Here is a 19,399-nt window from a genome sequence, read left to right on the forward strand (position 1 = left end):
AAGGCCGGGTAATAACATAACAAAAGCCTCATCTGGAAGCACTCCAAATCAGGTCCAATTTGCAAGATCATTTTTTCCAAATGTGAAATTAAGAGGAGTTTTAAAAACTGGAGCAGATTTTCTACATGTTGAATTGGCATGAGTAAGAACAATGCCCCAAAAATTAAATATAGAATTGGGGGAAATAGCCAATTTAGGGGTGGACCAATTTTCTGCAGGGAAATGCCACCACAGTGAGAACCTGTGGTGACTTTTGGTAAACAAAGCATCTTTCTGAATCACATGTTTAAAAAAGCATGTCTAATTTGATCCTAAATTTCATGTGACTTTTGCTGAGGCATATGCCATGAATTACCATCAGAACTAACTGTATGAAAACTAGTAGATCAGTTCATTTCTTTTTTCTCATTTGTATGACTTGAATTATTTTGTTATGATTTTATACTGTATCCCATATTCTGTTGTTGCCTATGGCTATGGCATCTTCTCCCTAAGAAATTTTACAGTACAAGGTTTCCAACTATATCTATCTGTCTATCTACAGTATCTATCTAAATAGATAGATATTATTAATGGTGTTGATATATCACTGATTCATACAGTGATATATCCGTTCCGTTTTCCATTTTTCACTAAACATTCTATGGCGTCTGAGCTGTCCTGGTTGTCTCTTTCTAAAGATTTTTGTACTTCTTTTTGTAACTCCTATTCTACCTCCCTGTTTTGGATGTGTGGTGCCATTTTGGCTACAACAAAAACATCACTCATACCTGAACATCAGAAATGGAGGGAATAATTTATACATAGTTATAATAAACTGACTGGAAAAGTAAGGGTGAGATAGAATATCTCCTAATTAAGTAATACTTTAAATAATCCCCTAAAGAGGGGTGAGGGAACTGTCCTTGCACTAAACTGGTTCCTTCTCAAGGCTTTTTCCACTGAGAGGCCCATACACATATGATTAAATCCACCAATTTGCCTAGCATGGGAGCCAAGCAAATACCCACCTTCTTGAAAACCCTTCCAACAGCTGCAATCACAAATGAATTCAAACGCAAGCCAGATGGATCTGGTTCTTCTTTGTAAGAGCATAGCATCTGCACCACATGGCAATGAAACTAAGCAAAAGCTACCCAGGAGTGAATTCACGCATGGGAGAAGCTTTGTTCCGCTGGATAAATGCCATGCCACATACATTAGCATGAATCAATAGTGACCCCTAGTGGTCAGTCTGATTACTTCCATACAGGAAATAGGAGAACAATGCCTTTATGACGAGCGACCAGAAAACCACCCCATAATGTGCAAGCTTCCGAGTTCACCAGAACTCTTCTTCAGATTGGATATGAAGGAAAAACAAAACAAAGGATGGGATATTTCTGGGCATGGTGGACAATCTTTAGATTGTAATGTTATGAAGATAGAATTAAGGAGTTTTAAGGGCAATCTTACAGTTCTAGTATGCCAGCAGCCAACTAAGGTCAGTGTAAAGACTGCATAATGTAGTCACCCACCCACCCCCCAAAAATAAAAGTAGACCATTGCAGGCAAGAGATAATGTATCATTTCTAATGAGCACTACCAAACGATCCTATGACAATACCGCTAACGCACACTGATCAGGGCATTGTGTGCCAACAATGGGTCGTATCCAACTTTAGTCCTACTTGGAGCAGACCCAGTGAAATGAATGAAATAAGTTAATACAACCACCTTAGCCATTTAGTTCATTATGGTATATTTGTCTAAAACCCATACAGGTCATAACAAAATGCCATGGTATGCATGGCACCAATAAAACAGAAATTAGTAGGATACATTTTCATAAAACAACGTAAAATAAAATTGTCTTAGCACCTGCCTTGCCCTAAGAGTTTCATCCGGACATAGCCTCCTAGGCCTTTAGATTAAAGTCTGCAACCCTCACAGTAGTTCACTTCTACTTGTTACCCAAGAGATATCTCTTGAAATTCTGGAATCTAAGATCATTTCCAAAAGAGGCTGTAACCAGGAATTTTGAGAGGCCATACACAACGGGCAACAGGAACATCCTCTAGGTGCTACATAAACAGGGCCATTTCTAGTCGGGGCTCCAATTATATTACCCCTGACAATCTCCAATGACAGATTCTGAAGTGTAGAGGCTATAAACACCCTCAGTAGATGTGAAACTAATTATCCATTCATAGACAGGGCCAATCAAAGCAGAAGAGTGGCACAAGAGAAGGTTTCCATGGCATTACCCTACTCCGCACACACATAAAATGATACACCACTGTTGTCACATTTATATCCCGCCACTCCTCCAAGGAGCAAAAGGAGATGCACATGCTTCTTCTCCCCCTCATTTTATCCTCACAACAACCCTGCAAGGTAGGTTAGGCTGAGATTCATGGCTGAGTGGGGATTTGAACCCAGATCTCCCCAATATTCTAACCCCTACTGCACACTGGGTCCATCAGTATGGAGGGGGGTTTAATTCTTTTTTCCCACCAATGAAAGTAGCAGCAGTGGAGATGTTCTCAGCAGCCCCTTGTAGGAAACCATCGGGTTTCCCCCTGCAATGCCCCTGACATGGTGTAGTATCGTTTTGGGGGCATTGTAGAGGAAACTGAAGTCTGCACCACTGCTGAAGCATCATTGAAGGTGCATTGCAGTGGAGAGGGAATGGCGGTGGTGGCATGCAGCCACTCAAAGAAGTTCTGCCATCATCACTTGCAGTAGGAGAACACACACAAAAGTAAAAGAAAGAAGAAAAATGCTATCTCTGCATAAACTTTCAAATAATTTCTCCAACACACACTATCACCAAAATGCCATCCCACTCCCTTTAAAATCAGATACAGAACTGAGTAATTATTTGGTCCTGCCTGGAGTCCTAAAGCAGGGTACCTGTAAGGATTCTGAGAAGACCAAGAGAAGATGAGGGAGCAATTATCATGATGCAACAGCAGTTGACACTTCTCTAGATGACATGGGAGGCATACAAGTTATTTCTCCAAAGGATGGTTTTGAGATTTCATCACTTTGGCATGTGCAACTATGATCCTGCCAGAAAAGACACTCCTGTGTACACCATTTATCCCACATCACAGAGGACAAGAGTTCAAAGAATGAACTCTGGAGCTCACTGTGTCAAGACTTTCTGCAAACACCAACCTAAACACAAGCAAAAATACTGGTTTCTGATGGAATTATTTAGTAATGATGCCTCCCGTTAGAAAGGCAATTAACAGAGTAAAAGCAAAAGGCAAAATAGAATGAATGTTTACCAGTCCCACATGTACACAGGCTATCTTAGTTCAGAAAAGGGAGACCACACCCTTCTTCAGTGAAGAAAAGAAAAACAGTTTTACTCACAATTATTTTTGTATATCCAATGCAGGCACAGCGTAGCATTTTGAAAGGAGTTTGTTCAGTTCCTTTGGGTTCCATTACACAGGAAGGAACAATAGAACAAATGTGTGTGCTCCCAGCAATGGTCAGTATAGAAAGGGGAATTTCAGCAGGTGTCATTTGTATGCATGCAGCACCTGGTGAAATTCCTTCTTCATCACAACAGTTAATGCTGCGGGAGGCCTGCCCTCTTTTGTATCTGGTCATGCTAGTGTAGCTCCAGCAGCTTTAACTGTTATGATGAAAAGCGTCATCACATGGGGGAAATCGTGTTTTCTTACCATTGCTTCTCTGCACTTCCTCATTCTTCCCGGAGGGGAAAGCGGAAGTAAACAAAGACCACGTGGCCCATTCAGAGATTGTTTTTATCACATAGCTTTTCCTGCACACAGCAGGAGATCATGGCACATTTTAGTTTTTAAATAAAGTCAGATTAAAAAGGGTCTATTTTGTGATGGAAAAACAAGTGGAAGGAGCAGGAGGCAGACGTCATAATCTAAAGGATGTACGCACATCTGTAAGTGAGCAGTAATGAGCGTGTGATAAAATGCTCATCTGATGAACCTCAAAGAAGGACCAGGTGCTGCATATATACAAATGACACCAGCTGAAATTCCCTTTTCTATACAACTGTTAAAGACACAGGAGCCCTGTCCTCCTTTTCATATGGTCATCATACAATGAAGCTGAAAACATCTTTTTATTAGCTCCACGTTGACTTCCCCAAAAAATCTCAAGACAACAACAGAAGAGAAACCAAGAATTACGTGCTGTAGGATGATGCTAGATGGTTTCTACGCATTTTGGTGACTCATGAGCAGCTGGCTTGTAAACAACTTCATCAACCCCCTCAAAGCTGCCTTTAATGAATGCTGGATGTTCTCTTGGTGGTGAGTACAGTCAATGCACAGTGGGGAGGGGGCGGGAATGCGTCCACAGCTCTCTTACTAGCTAATTGTCTTTGTGGTGGTTTTATCAGCACCAAGAAACACCGTGAAATTGAAGATCCGTTGCCATCTTCAGCACCAAGTGATTCAGGCTAATGCTGAGGGTTTGAGCTGAGTTAGGGGTTAAATCACACAAATTTGAAATGAAATCAAATTGCCACAGGCAGAATCATAAACCCTCAAAGAGCAAATCCCATCTAAATCTATCATAAAACAACTTTTTTCCCCCAGGTTTTTGAAAGCTATGAAACACAGTGTTTCTATTTATGTCCCAAAAGCTGGCAGCAGACAGATGACCTTTTTATCAAGACAAGGGTTCGGGGTCATGCTGACATTTAACTCTTGGAAGTGCAAAAAGTCATATTTGGGTGTTGTTGTTGTTGTTGTTTTGTGGTTTTGCAAGGCAACCTTCAGGACTGCAATTTTCAGTGCAAATCAATTTTCCTACATCAATTTCAGGTCTAACTCACAAAACTCTTTTAAAAAAACTCTGAACAGGGTAGTTTTCAAAGATGCAGGGGAATATTTTCTGCTCATACTTGAGAATCTATATATATATAATGCTTAGGTATGTTTCCGTAAAGGCTTCAGCTGATACAGGTTGCTAAGCAACAGTAACAACATGTAACGTCAGCTGATACAGATTGCTAAGCCCCTCGCCCGACTCGTCCGGGATTTCCAAGGTAATCCTACCCCCCTTTCTGCCTCTTCGCTCCCCCCCCCATGAAGGAGGCAGCACCATGGTCCAGAGCATGAGCGAGGCACAGCCGGGGCCCTTGGTGGCCGGGTGGGAGGCCGCTCGCCTGCTGCGAGCCCAGGCCCCGACCTAATCTCATGCAAGCTGGGTGGGCAGCCCAAGGCTGACCGGAACCCCAGGGAGAGGGGGACACCTGCTCCTCCTCCCCCTGACCTCCCTGCCCCCCAGGTCTGCCAGACGGCACTGTATCAGCGGCCTCCAAGCAGCCGGCGCCCCCACGATGACATTTAATTAATAAACTTTAAGATATGCTACAATGGCGTATGTTACGCTGGGTACAGCTAGTTCCTGAATAATTCCTTTAAATATTTTTGAGCTATTCCAAAATACTAGGACACCAACAAAGGAGCAATAATCAGCAATGTCTAGTCAATACTAGATATAAGCCAATAAATTCTGAGTTGGGTGGGGAGGGGGGGCAATATTTGTATTTTCCTTAGCACCATACTTCCTCCATGTTCGATTTTCCTGCTTGACTTTAGAGGAAAGAATAAACATCCAGCTAATCACTGGTGCTGCAATAATCATGGATTACTGTCATACCATAGCTTCTTAAGCAGAACCGATCAGTGAGAAGCACGACTTTAAAATGGGTGGCACCTCTTTAGAATCATAGAATAGTAGAGTTGGAAGGGGCCTATAAGGCTATCGAGTCCAACCCCCTGCTCAATGAAGGAATCTATCCTTAACGCTGACCCTATTGTTGTTAGAAGAACAGTTATGCTTGGCAAGTATTGTTGTCACAAACCCCTCTCTTCTCCTGCTAGATAACCCTGCCCAGATATCTCGTCTTGAATCTACGATGTACCATTTGTGTGCACACGAGACCTTAGTTGCGCGGATAGTGCAAGCAGCCTTTCACAATGCTGAGGCCCCAAATGTTGTTGGACAACTATTCCCATCATCCCTGACCATTGGCCATGCTGGTTGAGGTGATGGGAATTGCAATCCAGCATCATCTGGAGACCCAAGGTTGGGAAAGGTTGAACAGTAGGGGGACCATATGGAAAGGAGGACAGGGCTCCTGTATCTTTAACAGTTGTACAGAAAAGGGAATTCCAGCAGGTGCCATTTGTATGCATGCAGCACCTGGTGAAATCTCTTGACCAGATACAAAAGAGGGCAGGGCTCTTGCAGCTTTAACTGTTGTGATAAAGAGGGGATTTCACCAGGTGCTGCATACATAGAAATAACACCTGCTGAAACTTCTTTTTCTACGCAACTGTTAAAGATACAGGGGTCCTGACCTCCTTTCCATATGGTCACCCTACTGAACAGTAATAAAAAAAACTTGCAAGAACAAGGATATAGGCTCACAATATTTCCCCCAAATATTTTCCTTGCAAGAGTCTGACACCTTTGCTGTTCACTCTGATTTCCAGAGCTCCTCCTGATACTGAGCATCTCTTAAGAATGTGTTTTAACAGTAGGGAAATTCAGCTTCTCAAGGATCCACTCACAAGTTAACTTTTTTTCCATATTGAGATTAGTTCCATGACAATTCAAGTGACTGGATCGCCATGCAAACAGACACATGCATAGAAATTCTTAGGAAACATGATACAAGGGGTTGGATCCAGATTTAACCTGGATTGATTACATTGGAGGAAGTGGGCTTCCCTGGCCTCTCCTTCCCATGGCAGCCCCTTCAAAATGCTACACAGAGTCAGGAGACCCTATTGAACGGTGTGAGCTGTGATTTCGGTGGGGAGGGGGATCCCCAAAAATCAGGCAGAGGGACCTTCTATGAGTGGAACCTTTCCTTTCACAGAAGGCAGTTCTGGATCCAACCTCATATCTTTATTAGGACAATGTGGAATACAAGCTTTTGAGTAACACAGAACTCTTCCTCAGGCTGGATGTTCCCTACCCAACTACCCAGCCACTAAACAAACAAACAAACATTTAAGGGGAAAATATATATATTTCTGGGTGTCTGTGGTAAGCCCTGTTTGCTGATTACTTCAATTACAAGGTGGTCAGTCTATCTGACATGCTGGACTATATGAATGGCTCAGATAATGGAACTGCCTTCCAGCTATCCCAAAGGGCATCAGCGCATAACCAAACAAACATTTTTTTATTCTTTTGTTATGTTTACATACCATTTTTCAGCCAAGATCAGCTTCCGTGTGTATTAATGGGCCCGTATGAATTCCTTCCACTACCAGACTTTTGAATCAGAGCAGAGTATTATCAGGCACTTGTGTCAACTATGCCTTGCATCTCTCAAACTGTAACCATGTTTACAGTAAGATCAAGCCTTTTGCCTGTTCACAGCACCACCAGAAGTAAGTCCCAGTGCATCCCATAGGACCTCTTCCCAGAGGTGTGGATAGGACTGCAGCCTTGGATGTGGAAATACAGCTTATTAGTAAAGCAGCAGCATTTGTTTCATGCCAAGGGGCGTTGAATTTTTCATGGGTATACAGCACTAAGAAATAAACCTTTAAAGAACTCTTGACAATCTAAGCCAGATGGCAAAGACGGACTGGCGGTAAGGAGGGTAAAAGATCGAAACTGAGAAGTGGTGACGAAGAAGACACATGTAGGGGGATGTGTAGGTTAGGTGAGTCAGGAAAAACTCTGCTTGATGTAGGATATTGATGACAGATGGTAGTCAATGTATTCCCAAGTTGTCTTATTGTTTGTTAATGTTTTATTTGGGTTTCTAAAAAACAACAACAATAAAATAATTATTATTCTTTAAAAAGGAAAGATTTTGTTTGGACATGTCTATCTTGAGAAGGATTTTGAACAGAAAGTGATGAACAGATCTATAGTATGAATATGGAGAATTCTGCTAACTGCAGTGCCTGGGCTCTAGATAACCACGAGTGCAGTATAAGGTGGCTAAGGTGCAGTCCTAGAACCACTTGGAATATTGTGGGACCTATTCCTAAGATAAGACTGGCCTGTTCGAACCTTGCCTCTGGCATGAGCTCACACAGTGATAGCCTTTAGCAAGCCACTCTGCCTCCAGCAACATATGCTGCTCATCCGCAACATAAGGATACTGATAACTGAACTACCTTACAGGAATGTTGTGAGGATGGCTGAGATAATGTATGTGAAACACTTTCATCGAAAAGTATTATATAAATATAAACAGAACTGGCCCCACAGTTCTATGATTTATATTGGCCATTGGCAGAAAAGTTTAAACAATGATGATTTAAGAGAAAAGGGTTAGCTTTCTCAATTCAGCCATAGTTCATCAAAAGACTTGGGCAAGCCACTACCTTTCTATCTCAGCTATTCATCTCTAAAGTTAGAATAACAGTGGCCTATGATACCTAAGCAGCCTTCCCCAACCTGATGCCCTTCAAAAGTGCTAGACTGCAACTCCCATCATCCACAGCCAACATCCTGGGTGGGAATGATACAAATTGCAGTTCAACGTATTTGGATGACACCAGGTTGGGGAAGGCTGTTCTATGGAGGAATGAACTAAATATTGCCAGATACTTTGGATATATGTAGCATGAGCCTCTGAACCAAGGGTGGGCAGAAGGTACTCTAGATGTTTTAAACGGCAACTCCCATCATCTGCAGCCAGCATGGTCTATGGGAAGGAATGTTGGGGGTTGTAGTCCAAAATATTTGGAGGCCCCCAGGTTGGTGAGGGCTGTTCTACATGTTTACTTGGAAGTATATCCTACCCCAGTTCAATGGGACTTACTCCCTAGTAAGCCCCCTTATAAACATGCATAGGATTGCAGTTCTGCATTGGGAACAGGTCCCATTGAAGTCTGTGGATTTACCTCTGGGTAAACCTGCATGGGATTGGGCTTCCTGGCTGGGACCATGAGAACATTGCTGTGGCAATAACCTGCCTTGAAATCAATACACTTCAAGTAATGCATTCAAGAAAAGCATCAGATGGTGCTATTTAACCACTTGATCATGAGCAGCTTCTGTGTGCGAAGCATTATGCATAATTTCTTTGACAACTTAAAATCTTAACGGGAAAACAAGACATTTATTCCACTTTAGAGAGGCAACGAATAGAACATGCCCTCAAGTAAAACAAATAAAACGCACCATGAAATTCTTTCAGGTGGCACCATGTATGCCGACGTGGGGTGCGCTGACTACTCCAGAGTAAATGGTTTAAGCAGCAGACTGTGTGTGGCAGGGGAGTTTCCCTTGGCAGTTTGGTGGTTTCCATCCACGCATGGCCAAGGATTAATCATAATAAACACCTGCATTTTGATGCCTCCCCGAGCATTATTCGTTTATGAAAGTTTATTGCTCTTTTTTGCCTTTGTTGTCTGAAGATACTTTCTCAACAGGTATTTTTATTTTTTTTAGGGCGAGGTGCCAAAGACGATACAGTTGGTTCAGAACCTTGCATTAGATGTGCTCTCGCTCGCTCGCTCTCCAAACATCAAGAATGAACATGTTTGCCTGACTTATCTCGCTAAAAATCAGCTCTGGCTTTACATCTTACTCCATCTGCAGCACTTCTTCCCTTGTGTTCTCCTTAAGATCTGGAGAGAACACCGTGCAACAATAAGCTGTAGGTTGCCCCTTGTATACAAACCTAAAGGTGTATTGTTGTATATAGAGCTATTGAATCCACTCTCTCCCTACACATTCACCCGTCTTTTCTTCAAGGGATGAAAGAACCCTTGCGGATCCGCTGTAAAGCAGGAGATGTTGACTGGGTGGGCCATTTACTCCAGAATTGTTGAAATTGATCCTGGAGTGCTGTGCAGTTTCCTATTAAGCACGCCATCCACAAGCAAGTTAAGTCGAAATACTTGTATGTAAGTGGATTGAGTGCCACAAAAACAAATGACCACCATTACCCGAGGAAGAAGAAAGAGGCATTTTACAAGGACAGAGTAGTATTTTGGGGTGCATTGGAGACCTCTTGTACGAGGGAGAGAGAGAAGAAAGAAATCCCCCTTCAAATCAAGTTTATACACACTAACACTTCAAACTCTGCCCAGAAAATCTGACTAATAATAATCACTGATATTTGTTGTTGGGTCCCACGTTAAAAATGAAATAATGGTCGATTTGGCCTGTCCGTACCATGGTTATTCCTCACCCTTATTTTCACCTCTTCTGTCCTAGGTCACTGGGTGCGGTTTTTCCTTCAAGAGTATACAATATATTATTCTACTTCAGGGATGGAGGGTTGTGCAGCTTTTATAGGTTGACTACTCCTATAAGTCCCATCTGCAAGTCCCATCATCCTGCACCATTGACTTTGATAGCCAAGATGATGGGGGTTGCAGTCCATCAACATCTAAAAGGCCATCTGTTCCACACTCCTGGTCTAAACACACACACACACACAGGCTAGTCCCAATGTTGCGATGTATTTGGCATGTCTCCAGTAAAGGAAAAGAGGAAAGGAAATGTCCTTGTGTGTCCTGTGTCAAAGTGACCCTTTCTGACTGACGCTACATACGATTGAGGGGAATGTCTGTGTAAATGGGAGAGAGGGGGCAATTTAAAAGTGGCTCAAAACAAGTTCGAAGAAGTTACATGGACAAGCTGAAACAAGATCCCTCCCCCTCCCCGGAGGGGCGCCATTTCAGGTTTTTAGTAAAGAAAGCAAGGCAGAGAGCTCAAGTAGGGCAGGGTGAGGAAGCAAAATTCACTGCCAGGTTCAAAGCTCTGCTACTAGTAAGATGCCATTGCCAAAAAATGGAAAGGAACATGTTTTAACTTAAGAGCATTTCTTGCCATTAGTTTATTGGTTGTTTTTAAGACTTCCTAATAACCAGAGTTAGAGGTGGTCCTGAGGTAACCTTTTCCAACTCCCATCACCACCACCACCACACAGCCAGCAAGGGGTTGGATAAATTACTGGAAGAGAAGGCTATCAATGGCTACTAGCCCTGATGGCTATGTGCTACCTCCAGTATCCGAGGTAGTTGCTGGGGGACGTGGGTTGGAGAGTGCTGTTACACCCAGCCCATTCAGAAGACACCTTAAACCATGGCTTTAAGCCATGGTGAATAAGGCTTTTAAGTTTAAGGTTGTAGGTCCGATTGTGAATGAACAGAGTCCTGGACTAGGTGGACCCTCAGTCTCATCCAGCAGGGCTCTTCTTATGTTCTTATGGCCACTAGGGAGCTTGGGGATGATGGGGTTTGTGTTCCAACACATGCGGAGGGTGCCAGGTTAGGGGACCTTGTGCCAAGGAATGGGCAAATTGTCCCTGAACTGGCCACCTTCCCCCTGCCCCTTCTCAAAGCCAAAGCAATGCTTTTCTTTCATAACTTTAGTCAAAACCATTCACTAGGTTGCAGCGGGGCGGGGGGGGGTTAAAGCAAATTTCCAACTGCGCAAATGCCCTGTCAGACATACACACACCCTGTGTCCCTGCCCCCACCCAAGCCAAGCACTTTGAACTTCTCTTTCACAGCTGGACAGATGATCACCAACACTAGTAGCACCTTAAACTTAAAGACAGATTGACAGGGCCATACAGATACCCAAGAAGGACGACAGACCAAGAGAAGTACACCACTGGTTGTCACCTACAGCCCCCAACTGAAACCACTGAAACCGATCATCAGTGAACTCCAACCCATCAGCAGCACAGACACTTCGCTCTCAAAAAAATGGGAGGCAGGCCAGTCCTGGCCAACAGACAACCTCCCAACCTGAAGTGGATGCTAACCAGCAACAGTACACAGGACAGAGACACAGACAGAGGGACCAGACCATGCAATAGACCCAAATGCCAACTCTGCCCCTACATCTATTCAGGTAACACTGTCACAGGACCCAACAACATCAGTCACACCATCAAGGGCTCTTTCACCTGCATACTTATATAATTTGTGTTACATGCCATCCCTGACTTTGTCTATTAAGTTCTTAATAAACACATATGCATAACACATAACATGTGTCTTATTTTTTTCACCACTTTTTTCAACTGCACATTACCAGATTTCCAACTGCACATTTTGTGTCCAACTGGAGACTTAAAAAAAAAACCTGCAAGGTTGTATTCAGTGAGAGTCCAACTTAAGGCCCATTAATTTTAATGGGTATACTCTACTAAGTAGGACTAGCATTGGATACAGTCCATTGTTAGCGAAAAAGACACTGCAAGCCCAAGAGAAGCTCCCGTAAGGACTGACACTACAGATGGGGCCTGGTCATACGCCATTGGCCCCACACACACACCCCGATTTTGGTGCACAGGCCTTTTGCAGTCCATTGAGCCCAACCACTAAACGGCTCCACGAGGGCTACTTGGACCTAGGGCCTTGCTAGACCTGCCGGCTTACGCCGGCAGGGAGGCGGGGCCGAGGCACGGTAACGTTAGCACGCCTCCCCCAGGCTACCACACAGTGGACGCGTAGGGACGTCGGGTCCCTGCGGCGTCCGCCATTTTTTATTATTTTAAAGGGGCCGGGTGCGGTCCGAAGACAGCGAACAAGGTAAGTGGTTTTTTTTTAATTTTATTTTTACGGGGGGGGGCGAAGGCTGGGAGGGTGGGTGGCACGGGGGGAGGGCGGGTGCGATCGCACCCGCCCTCCCCCCGTGCCACCCACCCTGCCACCCACCCTCCCAGCCTTCGCCCCCCCCCCCCGCCGATGGGCACAGCGCTCCTATGAGCGCTGTGCCAGGTCCGCAGCTTTTCGCGGCTCCTCGCGAGTAAGCGAGGAGCTGCGAAAAGCTGCGGAAGTCCCTAGACGTTCCCCAGCTCCGGCCTAAGGCCAGAGCTAGGGAAAAGGCGCAAATTCGCTTATGGCGCATTGGAGGAGGCCTCAGCGCGGCCTGTCTCCGGATTCCCCTGTGCGTCATCTGGACACACAGCAGGGAAGCCAGGACAGAAGGCGTGCTAAGGCCTCGTCTAGGAAGGCCCCTATTCTTTGTTCCTCTTCTGAAACGCAACAGGGCCTTGCATTAAAGCAGAAAGCTCGCTTTTAAAAACGAACTAAAAGCATGTCCTTGAAATGAAAGACGGGCTTCATTTTATTGTGTCTCGCGGAACAGTGGCTTGCCTTCCATTCGGCTGCTGTTGCAACAAGTTGGTTCGACCGCGTAGGTCTGTCTCTTTCTTCTGAGGATTTCAGACGATGCGCGCTAGCACAGTGTTGTGGCTTTTAATTACTGTTTTGCTGGGCTCGGCGATTGAAGAGCCTGGCGCCTAGGTGCGATTACACCGTCTCCTACCTGGCCTCCGAGTCAGAAATGGGAGGGGTTTTCACACTAGGTGGCGCTCAAAGGCAAGGTCATAAACACATCCACAGGCTGTTTTCCTTCTCCTTCTCCAATCCTTCCCCCCCCCAAAAAAAAATGTGGGGAGGGGGGATCAGAACAGACGAGCCTGTTTTTTATAATATAGGCAGCCCTTCCAGTTAATTTCTCAAAATATAACATGACGGGAGGCTATTTGATTAGAAATGCTACTATATGCCAGGACTATGTGTTATGGCTTTAGAGTACTTTTTTGTAGTGTTGTTGTTGTTATTTTAAGTACATTTCTCTGCCTTAGGTAAATTTAGGATGTGCTCTCACCTTGCTTTGTCCTCGCAACAACCCTGCAAGGCCTAAAAGTCCTTGTCTTGTTTGAGGACACGCAGCTGATGGAAATGTAATCTTTTGCTTTCTAGATGTGTCAAAGTTCCGGGGCGCGGGGGGGGGGGAGTTCACGCCTGTGGAGGAAAGAATTAAACCTCACCTCCCCACTCGTTGCAGTCCCGATCCGGATCACCATCATCCCCCTTAACTTTTGTGTAAAAAAACCCCGCATAGGACGCTGCAAGCCATATAATTGACTTAAGGTGTAGTTTGACTCTCAGTCCATTAAAAGTTTTCATCTATAATACAGGCAGTGAAGGTAAGGGATAAGGAATACTCCCAAACTTAATAAATCACACAATTGGCAGGTAGCATCAGGCCTTTAACTCAAAATATTCCAGCTTTACTTAAACAAACAGCCGAGTCTTCATACAGCTCTGAGAACTATTACCCCTCTCAGAACACGCACACAGCCTGTAATGTCACATTGCCCATTAACGTGCAGACTTTATCGTAAAGCGATGGAAGTAGACAGACTATTAGGGGGAGGGGATATTTGCTACAGCCACAACTACTAAAAGTTGTCCAATTGAGACGGAGATGCCAAAGCGAAACCCTTAAGGGCAGCTCCTTTTCTAGGAGTTGTGAAATTGGCCTCCTCCAACCTCGCCTTTCATCTCAATCCTCTTTTCTTTCAGGCGCTTCAACTTTCTTTAGCTTATAAACGGGGCGTCATTCTTGGTGTGTAGGATGCATTCGTGAAATGATCCTGTTTATTCAGAAAGCACACAGGACGAAGAATTCGCAAGTATGTTTCTTCATACATGAAGACAATGAATTTCTGTTGGACAGTATTATTTTGCATACGATTCTTCTAACAGGCGATGGTGTCTTGCAACTCGACTGTGGCTGCTGTCCTAAACAAGGCAGTAAAACTTATTCATTGAACCACAATGGGGCTTACTTCCAAGTAAACATGCACAGGATCCTGATCTGACTGGATTAGAAGTCTTTGTCGATTTTAAAGTTAGGGGAGGGGACCCAGCCAAGAATCTAGCCTTCTAACTCGACCATTATCTCTTTCTCACTCACAATCCCGACACACACAAATACACGTGCAGGGTACCTTTATCCCCAAAGGGAAAATTGGACAGTTCCTACCACCACTTTGTGATTTAAAAAAAAACACAAAACCCTCCTCACCGTACCTGCACCCCATATCAGTCTCTCTGTGTATATTCTCTCACCCCACCCCCAGCCTCCTCTCTTGCTTTCCCCCTCCCTTCTCAGCACGTGTCATCTGCGAGGCGCCTCCACTGCCCCGGGAAGCAAAGATTAGAAGGCGGGGGAGAAAGAGACGCCACGGACGAACCAGAGAGAAAGAATACAACCTGACCGACGGCGCGGATTGGCTGTTGCTAGGTGACGTAGGCCGCTCTCACGTGACTGGTGTTAAATGCCCGCCTGGCGGCATCCAGGAGCGGCAGACAATCGTAAAGCCACTACTGGGGAGACCAGGCTGGAAGCGGCTGCTCTGCTACTTGCTGCCCGGGGGTGGGTGGATCTGTCCGCAGACAGACAAAAGTTTGAGCGCGACCGACCGTCCGGGCGACCATGGCGACCTCCTGCCCTCCTCTTCCAGCAGCTGCTGCAGCCGCGGCACCCACCCGAAGGGATCGCCAGTGATCTCTGCTCTCCTCGCTCGGACTTCCCCGCTTGCCAAGGCAGAAGGGGGTGGGGGCAAAACTTTGTCCCTCGCGCTGTTGCAGAAGACGAGATCCGGGCTGTTTTCCCTCCCCGCTGCTCTTCTCTAGACTTAGAGCGAGGGAGGGAGGAGAGGGGGCGGGGATAGAGGAGCAGGATGACTGGAGTCTTTGACAGCCTTGTCTCAGATATGCATTCAAACCAGATTACCTCCAGCAGTTACCACCAGCACCACAGCTTGCACAAGCCCCAGGAATCGCCCACTCTGCCCGTGTCCACGGCCACGGACAGCAGCTACTACACCAACCAGCAGCAACAGCACGGAGGAGGAGGAGGAAGCGCAGGTAGCAACGGCAGCAGCGGGTCACCCTACGCACAGATGGGCTCTTACCAGTACCACCCGAGCGGCATCAGCACGGTGCCCTACTCCACCAAAGCCGGGGGCTATGATCTGGGATACTCCGCCTCTTACAGTTCCTATGCAACCTACGGGACAAGGTCGTCCCCGGTGAACAATGATCCCGGTAAGACACTCAGCCTCACTGAGGGCAACAGAAGAGGCGGATGGGGAAACTGGGAGGCCCTTCGCTACCATTCTACCGACTTGTTCAGCCTGGAAGGGAGCAGCATATGCCTGGGTGGTAGTTATGGGGGCGCTGGGATTTCTCTCTCTCTCTCTCTCTCTGACACACACACACACGCACACACACAGATGCATTTAGGTGGAGCTCAAAGTGGATTCCCCTCCACCCACGAAAAAACGGTCTGTGCTGATGGTGCCTGATTATTCATCCCTGTTTTTCTTTCTTGCAGCCGAGAAAGAAGAGGTTGAGCCCGAGATCCGGATAGTCAACGGGAAGCCAAAGAAAGTGCGGAAGCCAAGGACCATCTACTCCAGCTTCCAGCTGGCAGCCTTACAGCGACGCTTCCAGAAGACCCAATATCTAGCGCTGCCCGAGAGAGCTGAGCTGGCAGCCTCGCTAGGCCTCACCCAAACTCAGGTAAGAATAAGTGGAGATTCCAGGCAGGGGGCCCAAGTAGCGGGTGCTTCCAGTCTCATACGTTGAAGTTCCAGATCGGGATCCCGCTCTGCACAGACTGCCTACGGGCTGGTTTGTGGGAGCAACCATGCGAGCCACCTTCTTTTTCAGCAACAAACCAGAAGATGATTATAGAGAAGTTGTGCCCAGGCAAAAGTGCCAGTGTGGTTATCACCGGTAGTGCTACGCCTTCCTTTCATGAAAGCAGGGACTGGTTAGACCACCTGTGTAGATGGGCAGCCCCACTCCGACCGCACCCGTAATACATGTGTGGCAGATAGAATAGCATATTTTTGTATTTATTCTGGCATACGTTTTCGCCAAACGCTGTCCGCTTCATCAGAAGCTTATGCCAGAATAAATACATATGTTAGTCTTTAAGATGCCACAAGGTTCTTTGCTGTTTTTTGCTGTAATGCAGCTACTCCTCAGGAAAATATTTTGTATGTCATTTGTAAAATATAGGGGCACGATCCGCAGAGTGGTATGCACTTTTAAGTCCCATGTATTTTAATGAGAAAGATTTAAGCAAGTGCTTAACGCTTCCACTGGAAATAAGGGGATTTGAAAGGAATATGAACTGGATCGTGCCCTGCCTAAAACATTTCCAGCAAAATTAGGTGCGCATTGACTTTAACAAACTAGGCACACCATAACATTTTGTTGGCTTGTGGCCTATGTGTTTAGCTGCACCCTTGTATCATACAGATGCATACTTTAGAAAACATCTTATTCCAGTTTATACATCTAAAAAAACGTAGCCCCTCTCTCTCTAGATTTCCGCTAACCTGAGAATGTTTTGTTATGTAGTCCAAATGATTAAAACAGATAATTCCTGGTGGTTTCCCCCCCTCCCTGCCCCAATTCAGTTGACCATCCAGTGTTCGATTCCTCTCAACAGTAGCACGCCTTTCTCCCACTCTTGTGAAGATTCTAAATCCAGTTTCTAAATCCATTGTGAGTAGGGAGGTCAGGTTAGGTGAGTAGAAATTCTCAGAAACAAAAGGATGTGGTCTTGAGCCTTCATCTGGGAAGTGAGCCCCATTCGTTTCAATGGAGCTTACTTCCGAGTAAGTGCGCTTAGGACTGTTGTCAGAAATCGCTCAACTCCCCCACAACGCACAGCTCAAAAACAGACACATCCTCCCTCAGTCTTCACTCAAGAGACACACGCAAAACAATTTACCCTTAAAAGGAATACAGTCAGTATGGGTAGACCTCAACTCCCAATAAAACTCCTCACCCTGTTATTAAAAACTTCCCTCCCCCATATCTCCACACCCAACAACCATCCAAGGGCGGCTGCTTTTCGGGTTGCACTAGCCTAGAAAGTTATGAGAGGTCTAGGGAGGCGGGAAAAGGAGCCGAGGCCGCTTCTCTAGGGATCACCTTCCTCCTCTTTTCAGTGGTGAGCACTTGGGGGTAAAGGCACTTCCGGCCTGGCAAGAAAATAAAAATAAGATAGGCCCAGGCGGGTCGCTTGCAAAAAGGCGGGAACGTCTTTACTTCCCTTGCAAACTCGCAGGGACCGCGGGGAGGGAGAAGATTCGCGGCCCCAAAAGGGCTTTTGTGGTCGCCTCCCGCTCATGCACGCCTCTTCTTCGCCTCCCTTTGATTAGGTGAAAATCTGGTTCCAGAACCGCAGATCCAAGTTCAAGAAGATGTGGAAAAGCGGGGAGATCCCTGCAGACCAACACCCGGGCGGCGGCAGCTCCCCTCCGCCTTGCTCGTCACCTCCGGCTTCAGCCACTCTAAGCTGGGACTTCGCTCCCCACTCGCAGCGAATGGGCAATGGAGGCGGCGGCAGCAGCGCAGGCTCGAGCCCCGGCACTCCCAACGGGGCGGCTGCTTTCCTCGGTAACTATTCATGGTACCATCAGGCCTCCAGTGCCGTGGCTTCCCACTTGCAAGGCGCCTCCCCGATCCTGCAGCAAGGGCAGCCTCACCAGCACCATCCCCACCTCCATCACCACCACCACCACCACAGCGCAGCTGTCAGTGCAGGGACGATTTTCTAACCCGGCCATGTCTGCTGTGGACACCCAGACCACTCCCGAAGAGGAGATCCAGGGTGGAGGGGAGGGGGGGGTCCCACTCCCATTCACTCAGCACTCCCGTCCAGTCCTGGGGGACAGAGGTACACACCCCTGGTGCTTTGTTGGAGAATCAAACCCTTCTCTTCACCCACCCCCACCCCAGAGTGACGAAGCAACAGCTCCTGATCTGGTGGGGCTTTATATACCTTGGTGGGGGTTGACCCTTCCCTGAAAGTTTGGACCTAATCAGGGTCTCGTTTCACTTCCCTCACATGCAACTTCGAATCAGAACACCCCTAATCCAGTCAATGACTTTGAAGTCACTGGCAACATTCTCATTGACAACCATGGAATCCGGATAAAGCTGTGGTCGCAATCTTGTTCAAAAACACTCAGTAGATATTTGTCCTTCAGGGTTATTCCCACCTCACCTGGTATTTTACATTCTTTTCCTTTCCTAACGTTTCTCCCCAGCCCACCCTGGCTTCAACCTAGTCTTCAGCAACTATGATCCTAATAATAATAATAATAATACGCCCTTCTCCCATTTCTCATCAAATCACCAGTGCAGAATTTCTTATTTAATTTTGTTTATTTTTGTAAACGTTTTTATAGGTGCCTTTGCAGATGACCTCATTTTGATGTTGGGGGAAAAAGATAAATAATTTTTATATGTAGATATTTAAAATGAAAAAGAACCCGGCTGTGTTTAAATTATCTTTTTTTAAATGTTTGCAGGACTTTTTCTCCACAAGGAAAAAATATGTTTGTAATAAAGCTGTTTTGTGCCGATTCCCCCTCCCCCTTACTTCTTTGTATAAAAAAAAGAGAGGGGGGAGTTTCATTCCACTGCCTGTATTTGTTTATGTTTGTGAACCAAAATTCGTTAATGCCATAATTTTCTCTCTTCCTCTCTGGGCAGCTTCCATACGTTCTTTATTATTATTCTGTTTGATACATTTCCTCTTCGCTGTCAAAAAGAATAAGCTACTGAATTTTCCTAGTTTGTCG

At 45.8% G+C, this 19,399-nt stretch overlaps 2 protein-coding genes across 2 annotated transcripts in view; one reads left to right on the forward strand and one right to left on the reverse strand.

Annotated features, from left to right (window-relative positions):
* METAP1D (methionyl aminopeptidase type 1D, mitochondrial) overlaps window positions 1-19,399 on the reverse strand; it is a 144,468-nt gene that overhangs the window by 5,251 nt on the left and 119,818 nt on the right. The window lies entirely within an intron of this gene.
* DLX2 (distal-less homeobox 2) lies at window positions 15,470-18,370 on the forward strand. The gene is made up of 3 exons (XM_063118606.1): window positions 15,470-15,836; window positions 16,126-16,313; window positions 17,972-18,370. The coding sequence occupies exons 1-3, from the start codon at window positions 15,470-15,472 to the stop codon at window positions 18,368-18,370; spliced, it is 954 nt and encodes a 317-aa protein (XP_062974676.1).

This window comes from Elgaria multicarinata, chromosome 2, assembly GCF_023053635.1.
Source record: "Elgaria multicarinata webbii isolate HBS135686 ecotype San Diego chromosome 2, rElgMul1.1.pri, whole genome shotgun sequence".
NCBI lineage: Eukaryota > Metazoa > Chordata > Lepidosauria > Squamata > Anguidae > Elgaria > Elgaria multicarinata.